Source organism: Anticarsia gemmatalis, chromosome 30 (genome assembly GCF_050436995.1).
Source record: "Anticarsia gemmatalis isolate Benzon Research Colony breed Stoneville strain chromosome 30, ilAntGemm2 primary, whole genome shotgun sequence".
Taxonomy (NCBI): domain Eukaryota; kingdom Metazoa; phylum Arthropoda; class Insecta; order Lepidoptera; family Erebidae; genus Anticarsia; species Anticarsia gemmatalis.
The window spans coordinates 263,001-279,322 of record NC_134774.1 but is presented as its reverse complement, the minus strand read 5'-3'; the positions used below and the strand labels follow the sequence as shown (position 1 = coordinate 279,322).

The 16,322-nt window shown below is 36.9% G+C and overlaps 1 protein-coding gene across 1 annotated transcript; it reads right to left on the bottom strand.

Moving 5' to 3' along the window:
• Positions 1-371: 371 nt before the first annotated feature.
• On the bottom strand, positions 372-12,467 carry LOC142985378 (uncharacterized). The gene is made up of 12 exons (XM_076133505.1): positions 12,307-12,467; positions 11,298-11,387; positions 11,173-11,211; positions 10,561-10,741; positions 9,125-9,292; positions 8,507-8,661; positions 7,419-7,545; positions 5,240-5,364; positions 3,122-3,272; positions 2,138-2,321; positions 1,316-1,434; positions 372-385 (listed from the first exon to the last, which is right to left on the bottom strand). The coding sequence occupies exons 1-12, from the start codon at positions 12,376-12,378 to the stop codon at positions 372-374; spliced, it is 1,425 nt and encodes a 474-aa protein (XP_075989620.1). The 5' UTR covers positions 12,379-12,467.
• Between the last annotated feature and the right edge of the window lie 3,855 nt (positions 12,468-16,322).

Below are 16,322 nucleotides of genomic sequence, written 5' to 3'. Positions count from 1 at the left end.
CACCGACAACAAAATATAACAATGATTTATTATTTTGTTGTAACTTATGGTTAATTTGGAATTAAAACATTTTTTTTTTATTGAAATAAATATAGGATTTATAATTTATGAAAATAAATTATAATATTCCTTGAAGTACGAGAATAGTTCTTACGGAGAGTATTTTTTTTTTAAATTTCTACATTCCCATACCAAATATTGTAAGCAATTAAGTGACGTTAGCAGGTGGTACGAAGTTCCTTCATCAACGTTATAATTATTTAGGTATTATAAAAAATAACTTACCATTGGCTATAAATACACATTTCCAATTATTATTCAGTAAACAAAAATAATCATTTGAAGAAATTGTTTTATTTAATTGTAAAATATTACAAACCTTTATCTGTAAATCAAAAAGCAAAAACGTTAATATTTATATTCTGAAGTAAAATTTAATATTTTTTCAATTACTAAGGAACTATATTTACCAGGTTCTGAAATAAACAAATCAGTCAATTATTATGTATGTTTATAATATTAAAGAATCAAGTTAAATAAAGACTTAGCTGTAAGAAAAGGATAGCACATAAGACATTTTCGGCGATTCATAACCCTTCGTTATCACGGGTGAAGCAATAATAGCAACAATTAAAATACAAAAAATAAAATAATGAAATGGCTTACCAGGTGCTGTAATCAGAAATATTATATTAATAACTTCTTAACCTACTTAAAAAATGAGAGGTTTGTTTGTTACCAATTTAAAACTATTAGAAGTTTATCAAATATCATAATGTATTGATTTTTGTTTAGTGATCCTATAAAATGATATTTTGCTGTGGAGCCGGTTTTGTGCCAGACAGCGCGACGCAAATGATGATTATTTTAGTGAGTCTATATAATGAGGCTGTGTAGATACCAGACGAATATTCCAATTTTGATGATTTACCGCATAACAAATAAAAATTCACCATAGCTACAACAGTCGCCATATTGTCAAAATGAAAAAAATCTACCAACTGTGTCAAGTTAGGTACTTATCCTAAAAAATAAAATCTATACTAATATTATAAAGCTGAAGAGTTTGTTTGTTTGAACGCGCTAATCTCAGGAACTAGTGATCCGATTAGAAAAAATATTTCAGTGTCAGATTGCCTATTTATCGAGGAAGGCTATAAGCTATATATCATCACGCTACGATCAATAGGAGCAGAGTACCAGTGAAAAATGTTACGAAAACGGGGAAATTTATGATTCTCTTATGTGACGCAAGCGAAGTTGCGCGGGTCAGCTAGTTTATTATACTTGTTTACTAATAACGTAATTTCCTCACCTGATATAGTAAAAGCTCGCACTCTCTCTTCGCTGCCGTCCTCCACCTGTATGATGGCGTAGTAATCACCGAAGTCCGCCGCGCACGTGTCCTCCAACTCTATCTCTATGTTTATACTACTGTTGGGGCATAACACAAAATATATGTGTAGCAATCCATAGGATCACCATATAGTCCACAAACGCCAATGACGTTTCAAATTTATGCGTGTACTAGAGGCCGCCCGCGACTTCGTCCGCGTGGAAACCCTTCCCGTGTAAATCCCGATCCCTCGAGAACTCCGAGATAAAAAGTAGCCTATGTGTTATTCTGGGTCTTCAGCTACCTATATACCAAATTTCATTGTAATCTATTCAGTAGTATTTGCGTGAAAGAGTAACAAACGTCCATACTTTTTATGCCAGGCTTTTTATCCCGCAGTTCCCGAGATATCGGGATTTACACGGGAATAATAAATTTATAATAATAAATTTAATCCATTAATGTCCCACTGCTGGGCAAGGGTCTCCTCCCGTAATGAGGGAGGGGTTAGGCCTTGAGTCCACCACGCTGGCCAAGTGCGGGTTGGGGACTTTGCATGCCTTTAATAAATTTTAGGCATGCAAGGTTTCCTCACGATGTTTTCCTTCACCGTTGGAGCATGTGATAATTATTTCTAATACACACATAACTTCGAATAGTCATAGGTGTGTTGCCTCGGGTTCGAACCTGCGACCACTTGCGTGGGAGGTGTCAACTTATACCACTCGGCTATCAGTGCTTCACTACACGCTACACGGGAATAACGAGACCTTATATATGTCTCGGCTAGAATCAACTTACTTGTCGTTAACTTTGACGACTCTGTACTTGGACGTGTCCATGTTCTTCACGGCCCCGTCTTTCCCTCGCAGCATGATCGCTCGCAGCGTGCACCTCACACAGCTCAGTTTGATAGAAGTCGTGTTGATCTTCTGTCCAGGGACTATTACTATCATTTGGGTCTCCACTTTTGTTATACCGGGCACTGGAAAAAAAGGAATTGCTATTAAAAATGTTTTATTTTATTTACTAGTGGATCCGCGTTGCTTGCTAAACGAGATGGCGGGATGACCTGGACGCATTTGAAAAGGACTGGTTGGATCTTGCCGCCGCTAAGGGGATATGGAAGAGAAGGAGGAAGGCCTTTGCCCAGCAGTGGGACACTCAAACAGGCTAAGGAAAATAAATTGTATCTATGTTTTTAACCTGTTACTGTCCCACTGCAGAGCAAGGGTCTCCTCCCAAACGAGGGGTTAGGCCTTGAGTCCACCACGCTGGCTATTTACGGGTCTTTGTATGCCCTCAATAAAAAAACGAATACTTTGGAAAAATAAAAGTTTACTTTCAACCATATATTCTAATCCGCTGGGGGATTATTGATTTTGATCTATTTCGTAAAGTTCAGCCTGCGTTTGCATTGTGACCGCAAAGAAATGTGTTTGTTTACGACTTCGAAATTAGAAATCTTGAAATTATCAGTATTATGTAGGGATTAAAAAAAATATTCTTTTAGAGAGGACTTGGTACATAAGAGAAGCGACCATGTACCGCAAAATAGGGTTACTTTAGGAAAAGTTGGGGTAAATTTGCTTTTACAAATAAGTAAATAGTTCAGTTTTTCGGTTCTTGGTACTTAAATATCGCCATGTATAAAATTTTATCATTTCAAATGCCCATTTCTTTCCATTTGAAGCAATCCCTGTATTAAAAAGTAACCCCGTTTTACCGAATGTACAAAACATGTATATTTATTTGTTGATCATATGTACATATGTACGTACTCACCTAACTCAATAAACTTCTTGAAGATGTACTTGTTAGTGTTCACGTCGAGGAACCGCGTGAACAGCTCGGTGAGGAACATAGCCTTGAACTGAGTGAACTTCACCTTGCACTCCACGAAGCCCTCGTCTATTTCAGCTAGGACTAATATACCCTGCAGAAAAACTTATTATTTACAAGCTAACCAACTTAAAAACCAAACCCTACTTCAGACAGTTGTGATGTACTTATTTTAAGTTGACTAATTTTGATGGCAGTGAGTACTACACACATACTCGGTTCGGCATTAATCGGACTTGAATATTTTTCCAAAAAATGCTATTCATTTCATCACTTTCGTCGGGTGGAATGTGTTGGCCTCAAGGCCTAACCGCTTTCTCACTCTGGAGAAGACCCAGCAATTAAATTATGTTAAAAAATCAAGTCTTCTTCGTCCTTTTTTTTTTCGGTCATGAAAATGCATTACTGCATGTTCCGCTCCAGGGAGAAAGCGGGGGTCTGTCGGGCTCTCCCGCCGGCTAGGCGTTCAGACTTTGAAATTTGGGCATACCGACTAAAAACCTGACGGTGTTCCTTCAACAGTCAACATAAAGTGGCCAGGACGCGGTACTTCCAATCAGATACTTTGTGTCCCAGCCGGTGACGGCCCGCCATGAATGCGGGCCCAACTTGGCATTAATCGGTCTAGCCGTGCGGCAAAATCGAATATGTGTAGATGAACCCGATCGACACAAGCCGAACAAGTGAGTCGAGTCGGTTTTGTTGTTCGATCAATATTGCTATTGGAATAAAACAGGCGCTAGCTTTGAGTACGTCACTATTTAGTTTACAATTTTACTTAATCATAATCATTTATTTGCCAGAAATATTCATAATAGGAATAGTTAAGGTCAACTTGGGTAACTTTGAATCATTTGGGTAACATTGAATGGGGGAATTTGAACTAGTTTTGATATTTTTTTCATATGAAACTAAAAAATTAATAAAGATTTATTTTAGTTTTGCAAACTTTTGTCAATTGTGTTGGTTTCATATGAAAAAATAATAGAAACTAGTTCAAATTTCCACTGTGAATGTTATCCAAGTGATTCAAAGTTACCCAAGTTGACTTTATGTATATCATATTGAAATAATAAAATTAACAATAAGTCATCACAGTGAAACACAAATAAAAAAAAAACTTACCTTCATTGGCTAGAAAAACATTTGATAAATTACTAGAAAATACTTTTAATAATACCCAACATGACTGCTTATATGGATTACAATAGATATTTAATTCAATTCAAAAAACAAGACTTGTATAATATGACTTACTTTGGCTGGTATAAATTCTACAAATCCATGACGCAACTGAAAATAAAATAAACTTTAAATTGAACTCAAACAATTAATAATTATAAAAATTTCGTGTATCTATCGACCTATAAAGTATATATTAGGTCGGGGAAAAAGTATTTTCGCATTATAGTATGCATGAATTGTAATAAAATCTTTTCTCTACACAAAAATGCTCGATATTTGGGTACCTCACGAGCTCACTGAAAGAAACCTAATGAACCGTGTACTCATTTGTGATTCTAAAAGCCAAAGAGATTTTATTACAAGTTCATACATACTATAATGCGAAAAGTCTTTTTCCCCGACCTAATAGCTCCCTAATTCTATGTAATGGAATCACGAACACCGTTAAAGGAGATAATTATTTCAAAAACAATATTATTTTATACATACGGTTTTCTCTTTATCGTATGGTAAACGGCGCTGTAAGGAAAAATACAATTAGTTTCATAAACAGTCTTGGAAGATAGTCGACTGATCAAGAGATGTGAAATGAGACTTAAATTTGTAGAGAGCCTGGGTATGCAAGCTTCGCTACTGACCCGCGCCACTTCGCTTGCGTCACTAAAGAGGGAATGGGTAATAATTTTCCCCGTTTTGTAACATTTTTTACTGGTACGCTGCTCCTATTGGTCGTAGCCTATAGCCTTCCTCGATAAATAGGCTATCTAACACTGAAAGACGGACCAGTAGTTCCTGAGATTAGCGCGTTCAAAGAAACAAACTCTTCAGCTTTATAATATTAGTATAGATTAGTATAGATAGTATAGATTGACTCACCAGAGATCCATTCTTGTCTCTCATAGCCATGCCGTCGAACTCGGTACCCTCAGGAATCTGTTGTCTTAACGCGCCGGTCTCATACTCGTCTGCGTTCGGGTTCACATTCTCTTTCTGAGTGTCCTCTGAACAATAGAAGCAAGGACAATTAAAAAAAATATTGCGTAAAGGCGAATCCACGATACAAACAGTACCTCGATTCTCTACTACTATCGACTACCGACAACCGAACTGTCATCGAGAAATTTTGTATGAAAATCTGATCAGCGCCTCTGACGGGCGTCGTAGGAAACATTTTGACAGTACATTCTAAATGTCAAAATTCGATAGCTAGCCGGTTGTCGGTAGTCGATAGTGGTACAGAATCGAGGTACAGGAGACCGAAACACGAGACCGCGGCGATAGTCGCTGATTTTCAAATTGTCTTTGAGAAGCATGTTTCAATAATGTGTTTATTTTCAGTTAGTTAAAATATCTGCAATGCTATCAACGTGCTAGAAAAAAAAGCATTAGATTATCTTACCCGCGACAGCTGAAAGAAAAAATATTTCTTTAGTTCAAAGTAGTATGTAAGTTTTCAAATTTGACAAAATATTTCCCTGGCTTAATATTTTCTGGGATCCGTACAATCGGTACTCAAAGGGCAAAAACGGGACCCTGTTACTGAAACTTCGATCTCATGTAACGATCTTTTTGCCAATTTTTATAATTATAAAATAATGATATGGAAACTCTGTCTAACAAATATTTAGCTGTAGTTTACAGAAAAATTAATTATAAAATTTACACTTACGTGGAATAATTTCTGTGAAAAGAAAAGAAAATGAAATAAATTAACATTTAGAATTTAATTATTTAACGATTATTACTGTTATTTAATAAAAAAATACGAAAAATGTATTTGAATGTATGTTTTAACTTACCATCAGCTATTGAAAGAAAAACTATTTCGTTAATTTCGGACAAAATTTCATATTAATATTTTAATACGAAAACTCTAGTTGGAAAATGTTTGGGGATTTCACTTACCCTCATAATCTTGAAACGTAAGAAAAGAAATTAGTATTCAACAAAAAATATATTACAAAATAATAACTGATAAGTATTACGTTTTTACTGAAACAATATATTTTACACAATTTACCTTCATTAGCTGTAAAATTAAAACATTTGAATAAATAAATTAATAGTTTCAGTCACTTTTGTATTAAAAAAAGTTTGAAAGAAAAAAATTGGATTAATTATAAAAAAAAGAACATAAATCGTACTTACCCGCGTCATCTGTAAAAATATTCATAAAAATAATTAAATATATTTTGCAGCGAGTACAACTCATATAAAAAATCCCATTAATATCCCACTGCTGGGCAAGGGTCTCCTCCCGTAATGAGGGAGGGGTTAGGCCTTGAGTCCACCATACTGGCCAGGTGCGGGTTGGAGATTTTGCATGCCCCCAATAAATGTATTAGTCAAATTTTAGACATGCAAGGTTTCCTCACGATGTTTTCCTTCACCGTTGGAACAAGTTATGTGTGTATTTCTAATACACACATAACTTGGAAAAGTCATCGGTGTGTTGCCTAGGGTTCGAACCTGCAACGACTTGTGTGGGAGGTGTCAACTTATACCACTCGGTTATCAGTTATCACTGCTCTTTAACCATTATTCAACTCATAGGGTGACAAATCAACATCGAGCTATGCTGCGCTGTGCTATGTTTGTGCTTGAGGTTGTATTAAACAGAGCGCAGCCTCACACAGCGTAGCACAGCTTGGTTTGTTTGTATCCTCATTAAAATATTAGACAAGCGAGTTGACCAAACATAGCACAGCGCAGCCATAGCGCAGCATAGCCCAATGTTGATTTGTCACCCATATACTCGTACTAGCTGACCCGCGCAACTTCGCTTGCGTCACATAAGAGAGGATGGGTCCAAATTTTCCCCGTTTTTGTAACATTTTCGCTGGTTCTCTGCTCCTATTGGTCGTAGCATGATGATATATATAACCTTCCTCGATAAATGGACTATCTAACACTGAAAGAATTTTTCAAATCGGACCAGTAGTTCCTGAGATTAGCGCGTTTAAACAAACAAACAACAATATTACAATACAACACTAAACAAACAATATTAGTATTGATTTAAACACAATTAAGATGGCGCCATAAAGATACTCACGCCACAGTTCACTGGCTGACGTAGCTTGGTCAGGTGAAGGTAGACTGAAGATGTAGCCCACTTGGCAAGGGTTCCAATGCTCACAGACTTCCCTGTCAGGGTCCAGTTCTGTCACGAACTTGTATGTCTGTAAAACAGAATTTATTTATTTCTGTAAGGCATTCTCTCTTCAGTGCATAAAACTCTCATATTTATTAGCGGTCAGTTTCATTGAAACTGGCCATCTGTGCAGGACTTTGTTTATAGTGGCCAAGTGTGTGCACAATACACAGGTATACTCTCTATTCCATCACTCTCATAGTCTGGTGGGACGGATAACCGACACGACCAGTGAGAGGTCAGGCGCAGGACCGACGGCTTTACGTGCTCACCGAGGCACGGAGGTCTTCGACCTCAACTTCCCAACTCCGGGCAATCTCTAAGAAATTCTTAACAGAAAATCTCAGAAAATACTTTTTGGCCCGACCGAAGATTCGAACCCGAGACCTCTCGCACGGCAGCCGCATATATGTACTTCCTACCGCGCCACAGAGGCAGTTAAAGCTCTCATAATAAACTGTCTTGAACAAGTGCCCTCATGTCAATTTTGGATTCATCGAAACTACTACACTGACAACCGTTTCTAGAACGTTAATAGTAATAAGTAAAGAAAAAAAAAATACACCGATTTAAGTTGGTGCCAAATCAAAGAGAATTGATCAGGGGCGTAGCTACCGCCGTATCTGCCGTATCAATTATACGGGGCCCCCGGGCGCACGGGGGCCAACAAAAGTGTGTAAGGAAAAAGAAATAATAATTATTATTATATTTTTTTATTATTATTTAATGTAATTTTCTTTTGTGAAAAATCTTTACCCTCAAACAATATAAGGGCCCCCAAACAATTTTTAATACGGGGTCCCGCCAATGCACGCTACGCCACTGGAATTGATTTGCATTTATATCATAAAAAGCGATAAGAAATCTTCAATTTTAAAGAGTATTCTCTATAACATATAACAACATAGAAGAAAGCTAACTGAAAATGTATATTTTGTAGTCTTTTTATGACCGTACATGAGCTACCTACTACTAGAATATAAACTCACCCGATCTGGATAATACCGGTAATGGACGACCACATCGTCAGTATCTTCTAGCGCGCACTTCGCACTGGTGTAGTTCAGTGAAGTTCGTTCAGATGGAGAGCAGCCGATCACAGTCGTGCCGTTACGAGGGAGGTCTGGACCCTCGATCTTGTGCCCTGAGGAGACATAAATAAATGACGGCTCATTCCCAAAGGTGTAGGCAGAGATCAGGGAAGAGTCCTTATTAATAATTCTCTATTCCTAGCCGGTACTCGGCTACAGCGCCCAGAAACTAAGTGGGTTTGTGTTTGTTTATAGTGTCATGTGGTTGTGCACGTATTAAGGCTCTAGACAAACGGCTTACGCTTTCAAGGAGCCTGTAATCTCATCTCTGGGCAGTCATTAAAACATAAAAGCAACGAACACAAGCATAACCAGATAAAATGTTTCTTTGTGTGAATCGATTCCACAACATATAGGCAGGCCCACTTTGAACGCAGAGCCACGATGATTCAATTTTTGACTAGATCCTAGAAACCAACAAAACTCTCAGGTTTTAATCCAGATAATATTAAGTGTTATAAACTACTGATGCAATTTCTCTCTCTCTCGCTCACTCTTTATATAAGTAATACTCACGATTACAAAAGAAGTACTTATTCTCTGCGACATAGAGTTCTTTATCCTCCGCCGAGAGACACGACTCGTACATTATCGGCGACGGTTCTATGTTGTCCTCACACATGATCACTCCTGAACCGTCGGGTTCTTTCGGCGCTCGGTTCGTGGGGCACCGGTACATGAGACCTTAGGAAAATTGGTGAAAAAGATAACTATTAAATGTAGGATCGGCGGATTAAAGAACATAAGTCAAAAATTCGATATTTTTTTATTAGGTCTCTCAACTTCAAATAATTCAATACGCCATCTGACTAAAGCACTTAAGTCACTGAGAAATAATTCCCAGCATACTAAGTGGTCTACCTTATCAGCCTCGCACAATTTGAAAATTCCAAGACGGAATAAAAAACGTTTTTTATTGTTCATGTAAAGTTCGACTTTTTAACTTATGTTCTTTAGTCCACGGATCCTACAAATAATGAAGCCCATCGATGTTCTGTTGGAGAAAGGCCTGCTAAAATATGGAAGAAGTTATACTGACCAATTTCGGGTTGGAAACTTTCAATTCTTTCAAAAGATGTTTAATAACTCGTGCAAGGTTTAATTACGATGATTTTTCTCCTTTACTGTTAGAACACTTGGTAAAATTAACAAATATCTAAACACATTGTTTCATCTATACTAATATTATAAAGCTGAAGAGTTTGTTTGTTTGATTGTTTGTTTGTTTGTTTGTTTCACCGCGCTAATCTCAGGAACTACTAGTCCGATTTGAAAAATTCTTTCAGTTTTAGATAGCCCATTTATCGAGGAAGGCTATAGGCTATATATCATTACGCTACGACCAATAGGAGCAGAGTAGCAATAAAAAATGTTACAAAAACGGGGAAAATTTTGACCCATTCTCTGTTATATGACGCAAGCGAAGTTGCGCGGGTCAGCTAGTTGGCGCATAATCTCTATCAGCAACCACTTCCTTTGGAGGCGAATGCTATAAGTTCTTGTCTATCACTGATTTTAATCTCACAAACTTAACACAAACAGCTTTTAGAGTGATGAGGAAAAGTAAGGATGAATTTGTGGTAGAAATACCGAACTGTCAATTTTAAACTGAACTTTGTAGTCAACATAACTCATCATCAGTCTAGCCTTTCTTCCAACTATGTTGGAGTTCTTCCAACTATGTTGGAGTCGGCTTCCAGTCTCACCGGGTGCAGCTGAATATTAGTATTTTACATGTAGCGACTGCCTACTGAACCTCCACAACCTTTCCTAGGTTACAACACGATACCTTTCGGTAAGACTGGTTGTCAGACTTTCAAGCTTCTGACTACTATAGATCAGTTGACGACTAGAGTTAGTAAGTTAATTTTATTTTGGTTATAGTTGTGTCACAACCAGGATTAAATTTTTAGAATAACACTCAAAAATGTCATGACCACATTTGATCATACCTTTTCTTATAATAGCAGGTGGCTTGTTCCTAATCTCAGCAATAGTGACTCCCTTCTCGCCGTTCTGTATAGCGGTCATGACTCTCTTGTACAAAGTGGTCCGGCGCTCCTGTTCCGCTATGATGTATGGAAGTAACTCTTCTGATAGTACGTCCACCTTCTTCTTAGCTTCTGCGTTCATCTAGAAAGAGTAGGAGAAGATATTATATTTGATAGCTGACCCGCGCAACTTCGCTTGCGTCACATACGAGAGAATGGGTCAAAATTTTCCCCGTTTTTGTAACATGTTTTATTGCTACTCTGTTTCTATTGGTCGTAGCGTGATGTTATATAGCCTAAAACCTTCTTCGATAAATGCTCTATTCTACACAAAAAGACTTTTTCAAATCGAACCAGTAGTTCCTGAGATTAGCGCGTTCAAACAAACAAACTCTTTAGCTTTATAATATTAGTATAGATATTCAGCTATCACGGACCGCTGATGAAACATTACTACTAGCAATGACTTTATATCGATCGGCACAAGCCAAAAAATTGTCGGTTTTGATGTTTAACGAATACTGCTGAACCGAAAATAGCCTGAATTTATAACAACAATTTAGTTTTACTCACTCTGTCAGCATCTCTATTGAATTTAATACCAGTTCCATCCTGAAATATAACAATATGAATTAATTACGAAGTCTGCTTTCCTTCTACAAATATTACAATTCAATCTATTAAGTTTGAATACTTACCACGGCCTGTCTTCTCACGATGTTAGCAAGGTAGCGCCCCCTCCTGGACGCGGGGAGAAGCACACTGCCTGCTTGGACCTCATCCCCAATCTATAAAAATACTGTTCTGTGTTTTACTAAAACTTTATTTTAGAACTCTTAGCTGCTACCAGTTATAAGCCTGTGTCCTCCGCGAATACGTCTCGAACCGATTCCCGCGTTAGCAAGATATAGACGTCGCCAAACAACTTGAACATAATTTGCTGTATTAGAAAGTAAACAGAATGTAGACCCAGTGCAGAGGACCTTTGGTTGGCTGTTATACCAGTAGGGTAGTCGAAGCTGAAGCGCCCTCGCCTTTGCGCAAAACTGTTATACCTAAACTGACCTAAAATTCACTAAGATATAGCGAAATTGTTCAAGTTGTTTGGCGGCAACTTATATGCTGCGCCCAATGCGCCCATACATCATGAGCACAAGCTTCGCGGGGGTTCCAAATACGTGCGAAGCTGACGACGTTTTGGACGAAACAACGAATCGCGGCGAATTCTCCTCTTCTGGATAAGGTTTTTGAGAATGTAGACGAATTGAGAACGAGTTTTTACAGCCATCTGGGTGGACTGTGAAGTCTTATGGTTACTAGGTCAAGTAGGGAGCACTGTAGAGTTTTTAGAGTTCAGGGTTTCTTTATTAAGGAACTAATTAAACCGGTATATTAGTCTACACGCTACACTGTCGAACATTGTTTTTACATTCAGGAAAATCTCAGGTCTTAAGCGCGCTTGTATAAAGAAAAATTCACATTCCTTTAAGATTTCACTTCTTTTTCATTATACTTTTTTAATTTCATGCGTGCATTGTCGGGGTTTTTGTGATAGTCAGTTTGTATCACGTATGGAGCCGAAAAATGTTTTTTCAGCCTCAGAAATAAGTTCTTACTTAGTTAATTAATGTATCACTCTGATTTTCTATTACGTACATAATACGAACTGATGATCAATGACAGCTGTTCTTAGACAATGAAACTTACCGGTGGATAACCACATTTGACATCTAAAATACTATAAAATATAAAAACTATAGATATATATTTGTTACGCATTGTGTTCTCTATGAACACTTAATACTAACTAACTAACTAACTGAAAAGTCTTGTGAAACCTATAAAAGAAAATAATTGCTTTAACAAAGTGGACTGTTAGTTTTGATTTGATAAAAATATTAGCGTTGATTGCAATGGGTATTGTGTTAGTATCGTGGAGTTAATTTTCACAAGGAACTATTATTTTATGTGACTGGTTTTGTGCATTATCAAAACGGCAATGGACTTTATACATATATTTAAAACTAGCTGACCCGCGCAACTTCGCTTGCGTCCAATAAGAGAGAATGGGTGAAATTTTTCCCCGTTTTTGTAACATTTTTTACTGGTACTCTGCTCCTTTTGGTCGTAGCGTGATGATATATAGCCTATGTCCTTTCTCCGGTATCAAAGTATCTCCATACCAAATTTCATGCAAATTGGTTCAGTAGTTTAGGCGTGATTGAGTAGCAGACAGACAGACAGACAGAGTTACTTTCGCATTTATAATATTAGTATGGATGAATTTCTTGTAGTTTATTTGTCACTCACGGTTAGATCTACTGTATTGTTGCTTAATAGCGAGGACCTGTAATTGGCCATCTGTTTTAAAGGTACATTGTTTATTATACTTAGTAGCTGTTGGTCTTCCAATAAATAAATAAAATACATAAATAAATAAATTATCTCGTGGAAAGCTTTCCAAAGAGTCTTGGTCACTACAACTGCTACTACTACTTCAATGCAGTGAAATTGAAATTTAACATAAAATACGCCTAGTTACCGTTTGGTTTTGACTGACACTGATCAAACCCCTCCCGCTAAAGTTAACTTGGGTAACTTTGAATCATTTGGGTAACATTGACATCGGTAATATGAACTAGTTTCGATTATTTTTTCGTACGAAACCAACACAATTGATAAAAGTTTGCAAAACTAGAATAAATCTTTATCAATTGTGTTGGTTTCATATGAAAAAATAATCGAAACTCGTTCATATTCCCACGTTCAATGTTACCCAAATGATTCAAAGTTACACACGTTGACTGTATCAAAACCATGAGTATTTTTGGTATTTAAAAAAGTATTTTTTGCATATCAAATAGCTCTACCGCATGCTATTCCGCTGAAAAACATTGAATTCAGCATACAATTGAAAACACGTGATATCCCAATGCAAGTACAGTCCCTATCTAGTGAAGGTTTATAAACCCTATGCCCTAGCATTTATAAACCGAGGGCATAATAAGTGGACAGTCCCTTCGGAAACTTTCAAAAAAGACTCTTTGTTATAGAAAGGAAAGTAAGTATTTATTTGGATAACCTCTAAAATTTGAGTTTTTTTTCAACAAATAAATTTTAACAGGGAAAATATAACCTTAATTTTAAAAGCTGTCACGAGATGGCGCTAGTCGTATCCTTGATTGATTAACTTTTTAAAAATATTGTCGTTATTTTCTATTTCGCGAGTTATTTTATTTATTTAAATATTTAGAGCGAAGAGAAATCTTCACAACACACTAAACTGTTAAAACGACGCTAATAGAGGAAAGTGTAACGAAAATATTTATTTATTAAATTAACATATACTTGTTATAAAGTCCGGAAGTGTATTTGACTGACTGCTTCAAAAAAAGAAGGGTAATGTTTTACTGAAGACTTAAATAGCGTAAAATAAAGCACCGACCTACTACGTTATAAGATTACTGCCGCCAACTAAATCTACTTATCGTATGGTTAGTGGTCAACCTAGTGTCAAAGTTGTTCAAGCCCGAAGGCTTTTGACATGTCTTAACGACTGTTATCTTAATTGACAACAACCGGGACCGACTTTTAACGTGCCCTCCGAAGCACGGAGACGCCCAGTTCAAATACCACTATGCGGTTGCCCATCTATGGAGTGACCGCGCCAAAGGTTGCTTAACCCACAGATCGTTTACCGACCGGTGAGCGCAACTGGCTATCGGTGCAGGGCTTTATTTATAGTGTCCAAAAGTAACAACCATTGAGAGATCAGGCGCAGGACCGGCGGCTTTACGTACTCTCTAAGGCACGGAGGTCTTTGACCTCAACTTCCTAACTTTGGACATTTGAGAAATTCCTAACATAAAAAATTTGGAACTACATTTTAGCCCGACCCAGGATTCTAACCCGGGATCTTTACGTGGTAGTCGCATATACTACCGGCTGCGTCACAGAGGCAGCTAAAATATTCTCTATACTAATCTATACTAATATTATAAAGCTGAAGAGTTTGTTTGTTTGAGCGTGCTAGTCTCAGGACCTACGGGTCCGATTTGAAAAATTATTTCAGTGTTAGATAGCCAATTTATCGAGGAAGGCTATACGGAAATCACGATACGACCAATAGGAGCAGAGTACCAGTAATTTTTTTTACAAAAACGGGGAAAATTATGACCCATTCTCTCTTATGTGACGCAAGCGAAGTTGCGCGGGTCAGCTAGTAAGTTATAACATACAAGCAACAAACACTGCTATAACATAATCCATCATTTTTATTATTACGGAAAGCGAAATCGTAAACGATTTTTCCAACCCACTTTTTTCTAGTAAATTGTTTTTTAATGTGGCAACACTTTCAACCATAGACATTATTGTGCATTATTAATTTAATGTCGTACACAATAGAAGAGATTACATAAAAAAACAACTTTCGAATTATTGAAACTGCGTTTGGCGCCGTGTTTAACGTGTGGCGGGTTCGAATCCCGATCGGGACAAATATTAGGTCGGGGAAAAAGTCTTTTCGCATTATAGTGTGTATGAACTTGTAATAAAATCTCTTTTGCTTCAAGAATCACTAATGAGTTCACGGTTCATTAGGTTTCTTTCAGTGAGTTCGTGAGGTACCCAAATTGCGAGCTTTTTTGTGTAGAGAAAAGATTTTATTACAAGTTCATACATACTATAATGCGAAAAGATTTTTTTCTGACCTAATATTTTGTTGGTAAGCAAAAGTAAATATTTTAATGCCTTAACCACTGCGTCTCGTCGGTCGTCAAAAGTGGAAAATTGTTTTCATTTATTTGCTTGGCTTCCTCTCTTTATCTTGAGCAGTCTTCTAAAATACAAACAAGTCTTCTAAAATAACTTGTACAATTTTAGTCGGTAAATGTTCACATTAAAACATCATGCTAGAATGATTGAAATGAATACGCCATTTTACCTATTCGAAGTAGCACAAGATCTTGTTGGTTTTCTTTTAAAATGGCGCTGAAAACTCGGTCAGGTGAATAACTGTTTAGTTGACAAAATCACCAACAAAAATTGCCATGGATGTAGATGTTATGACGTAGGCATCCGCTAAGAAAGGATTTTGATCAATTCTACCCCCAAGGGGATCAAATAGGGGATAAAAGTTTATATGGAACTTTGACGATTTTGAACCGATCGGGCTAAAACTTTGCATGCATAAAGCTGCTATCACGTAAGCATTCCCTAAGAAAGGATTTTGATTTATTCTTCTCCCAAGGGGATAAAATAGGGGATGAATGTTTGTATGAAAATTCTGTCCTAAGTCACAAACGACGGACGAAGTCGCGAGCAAAAGTTATTCAGTAATATAATTTTATTTTCTACTTAATTTTACGTATTTTGGTTTTTCCTTCTTAGTAAATGTTCCCATTTCTCTAAAGTGTTAAACGTTTGTCCTCAAACATGCGAAAGTTTGTTGTAAATTGAATTAGTTGTTTAGTAACTTAATGTACAAAACAAACTAACATGACTAGCCTTAACTAGCCTCTTTTTAGAGGAAATAAAGGTAGCTATAGAAAGTATAGATTTCATATTAAAGTTATTTGTTTTAATTCATGTTCTTTTAAGATAACTACCGCACTAAGAATTGCTCTTGTATCGCAGGGACTTTAACAAACATACAAACAACAGACCCAAGGACAAAAAAGATTCCCGCAATAAGAATTGCTCTCGTGTCGCGGGAACTTTAA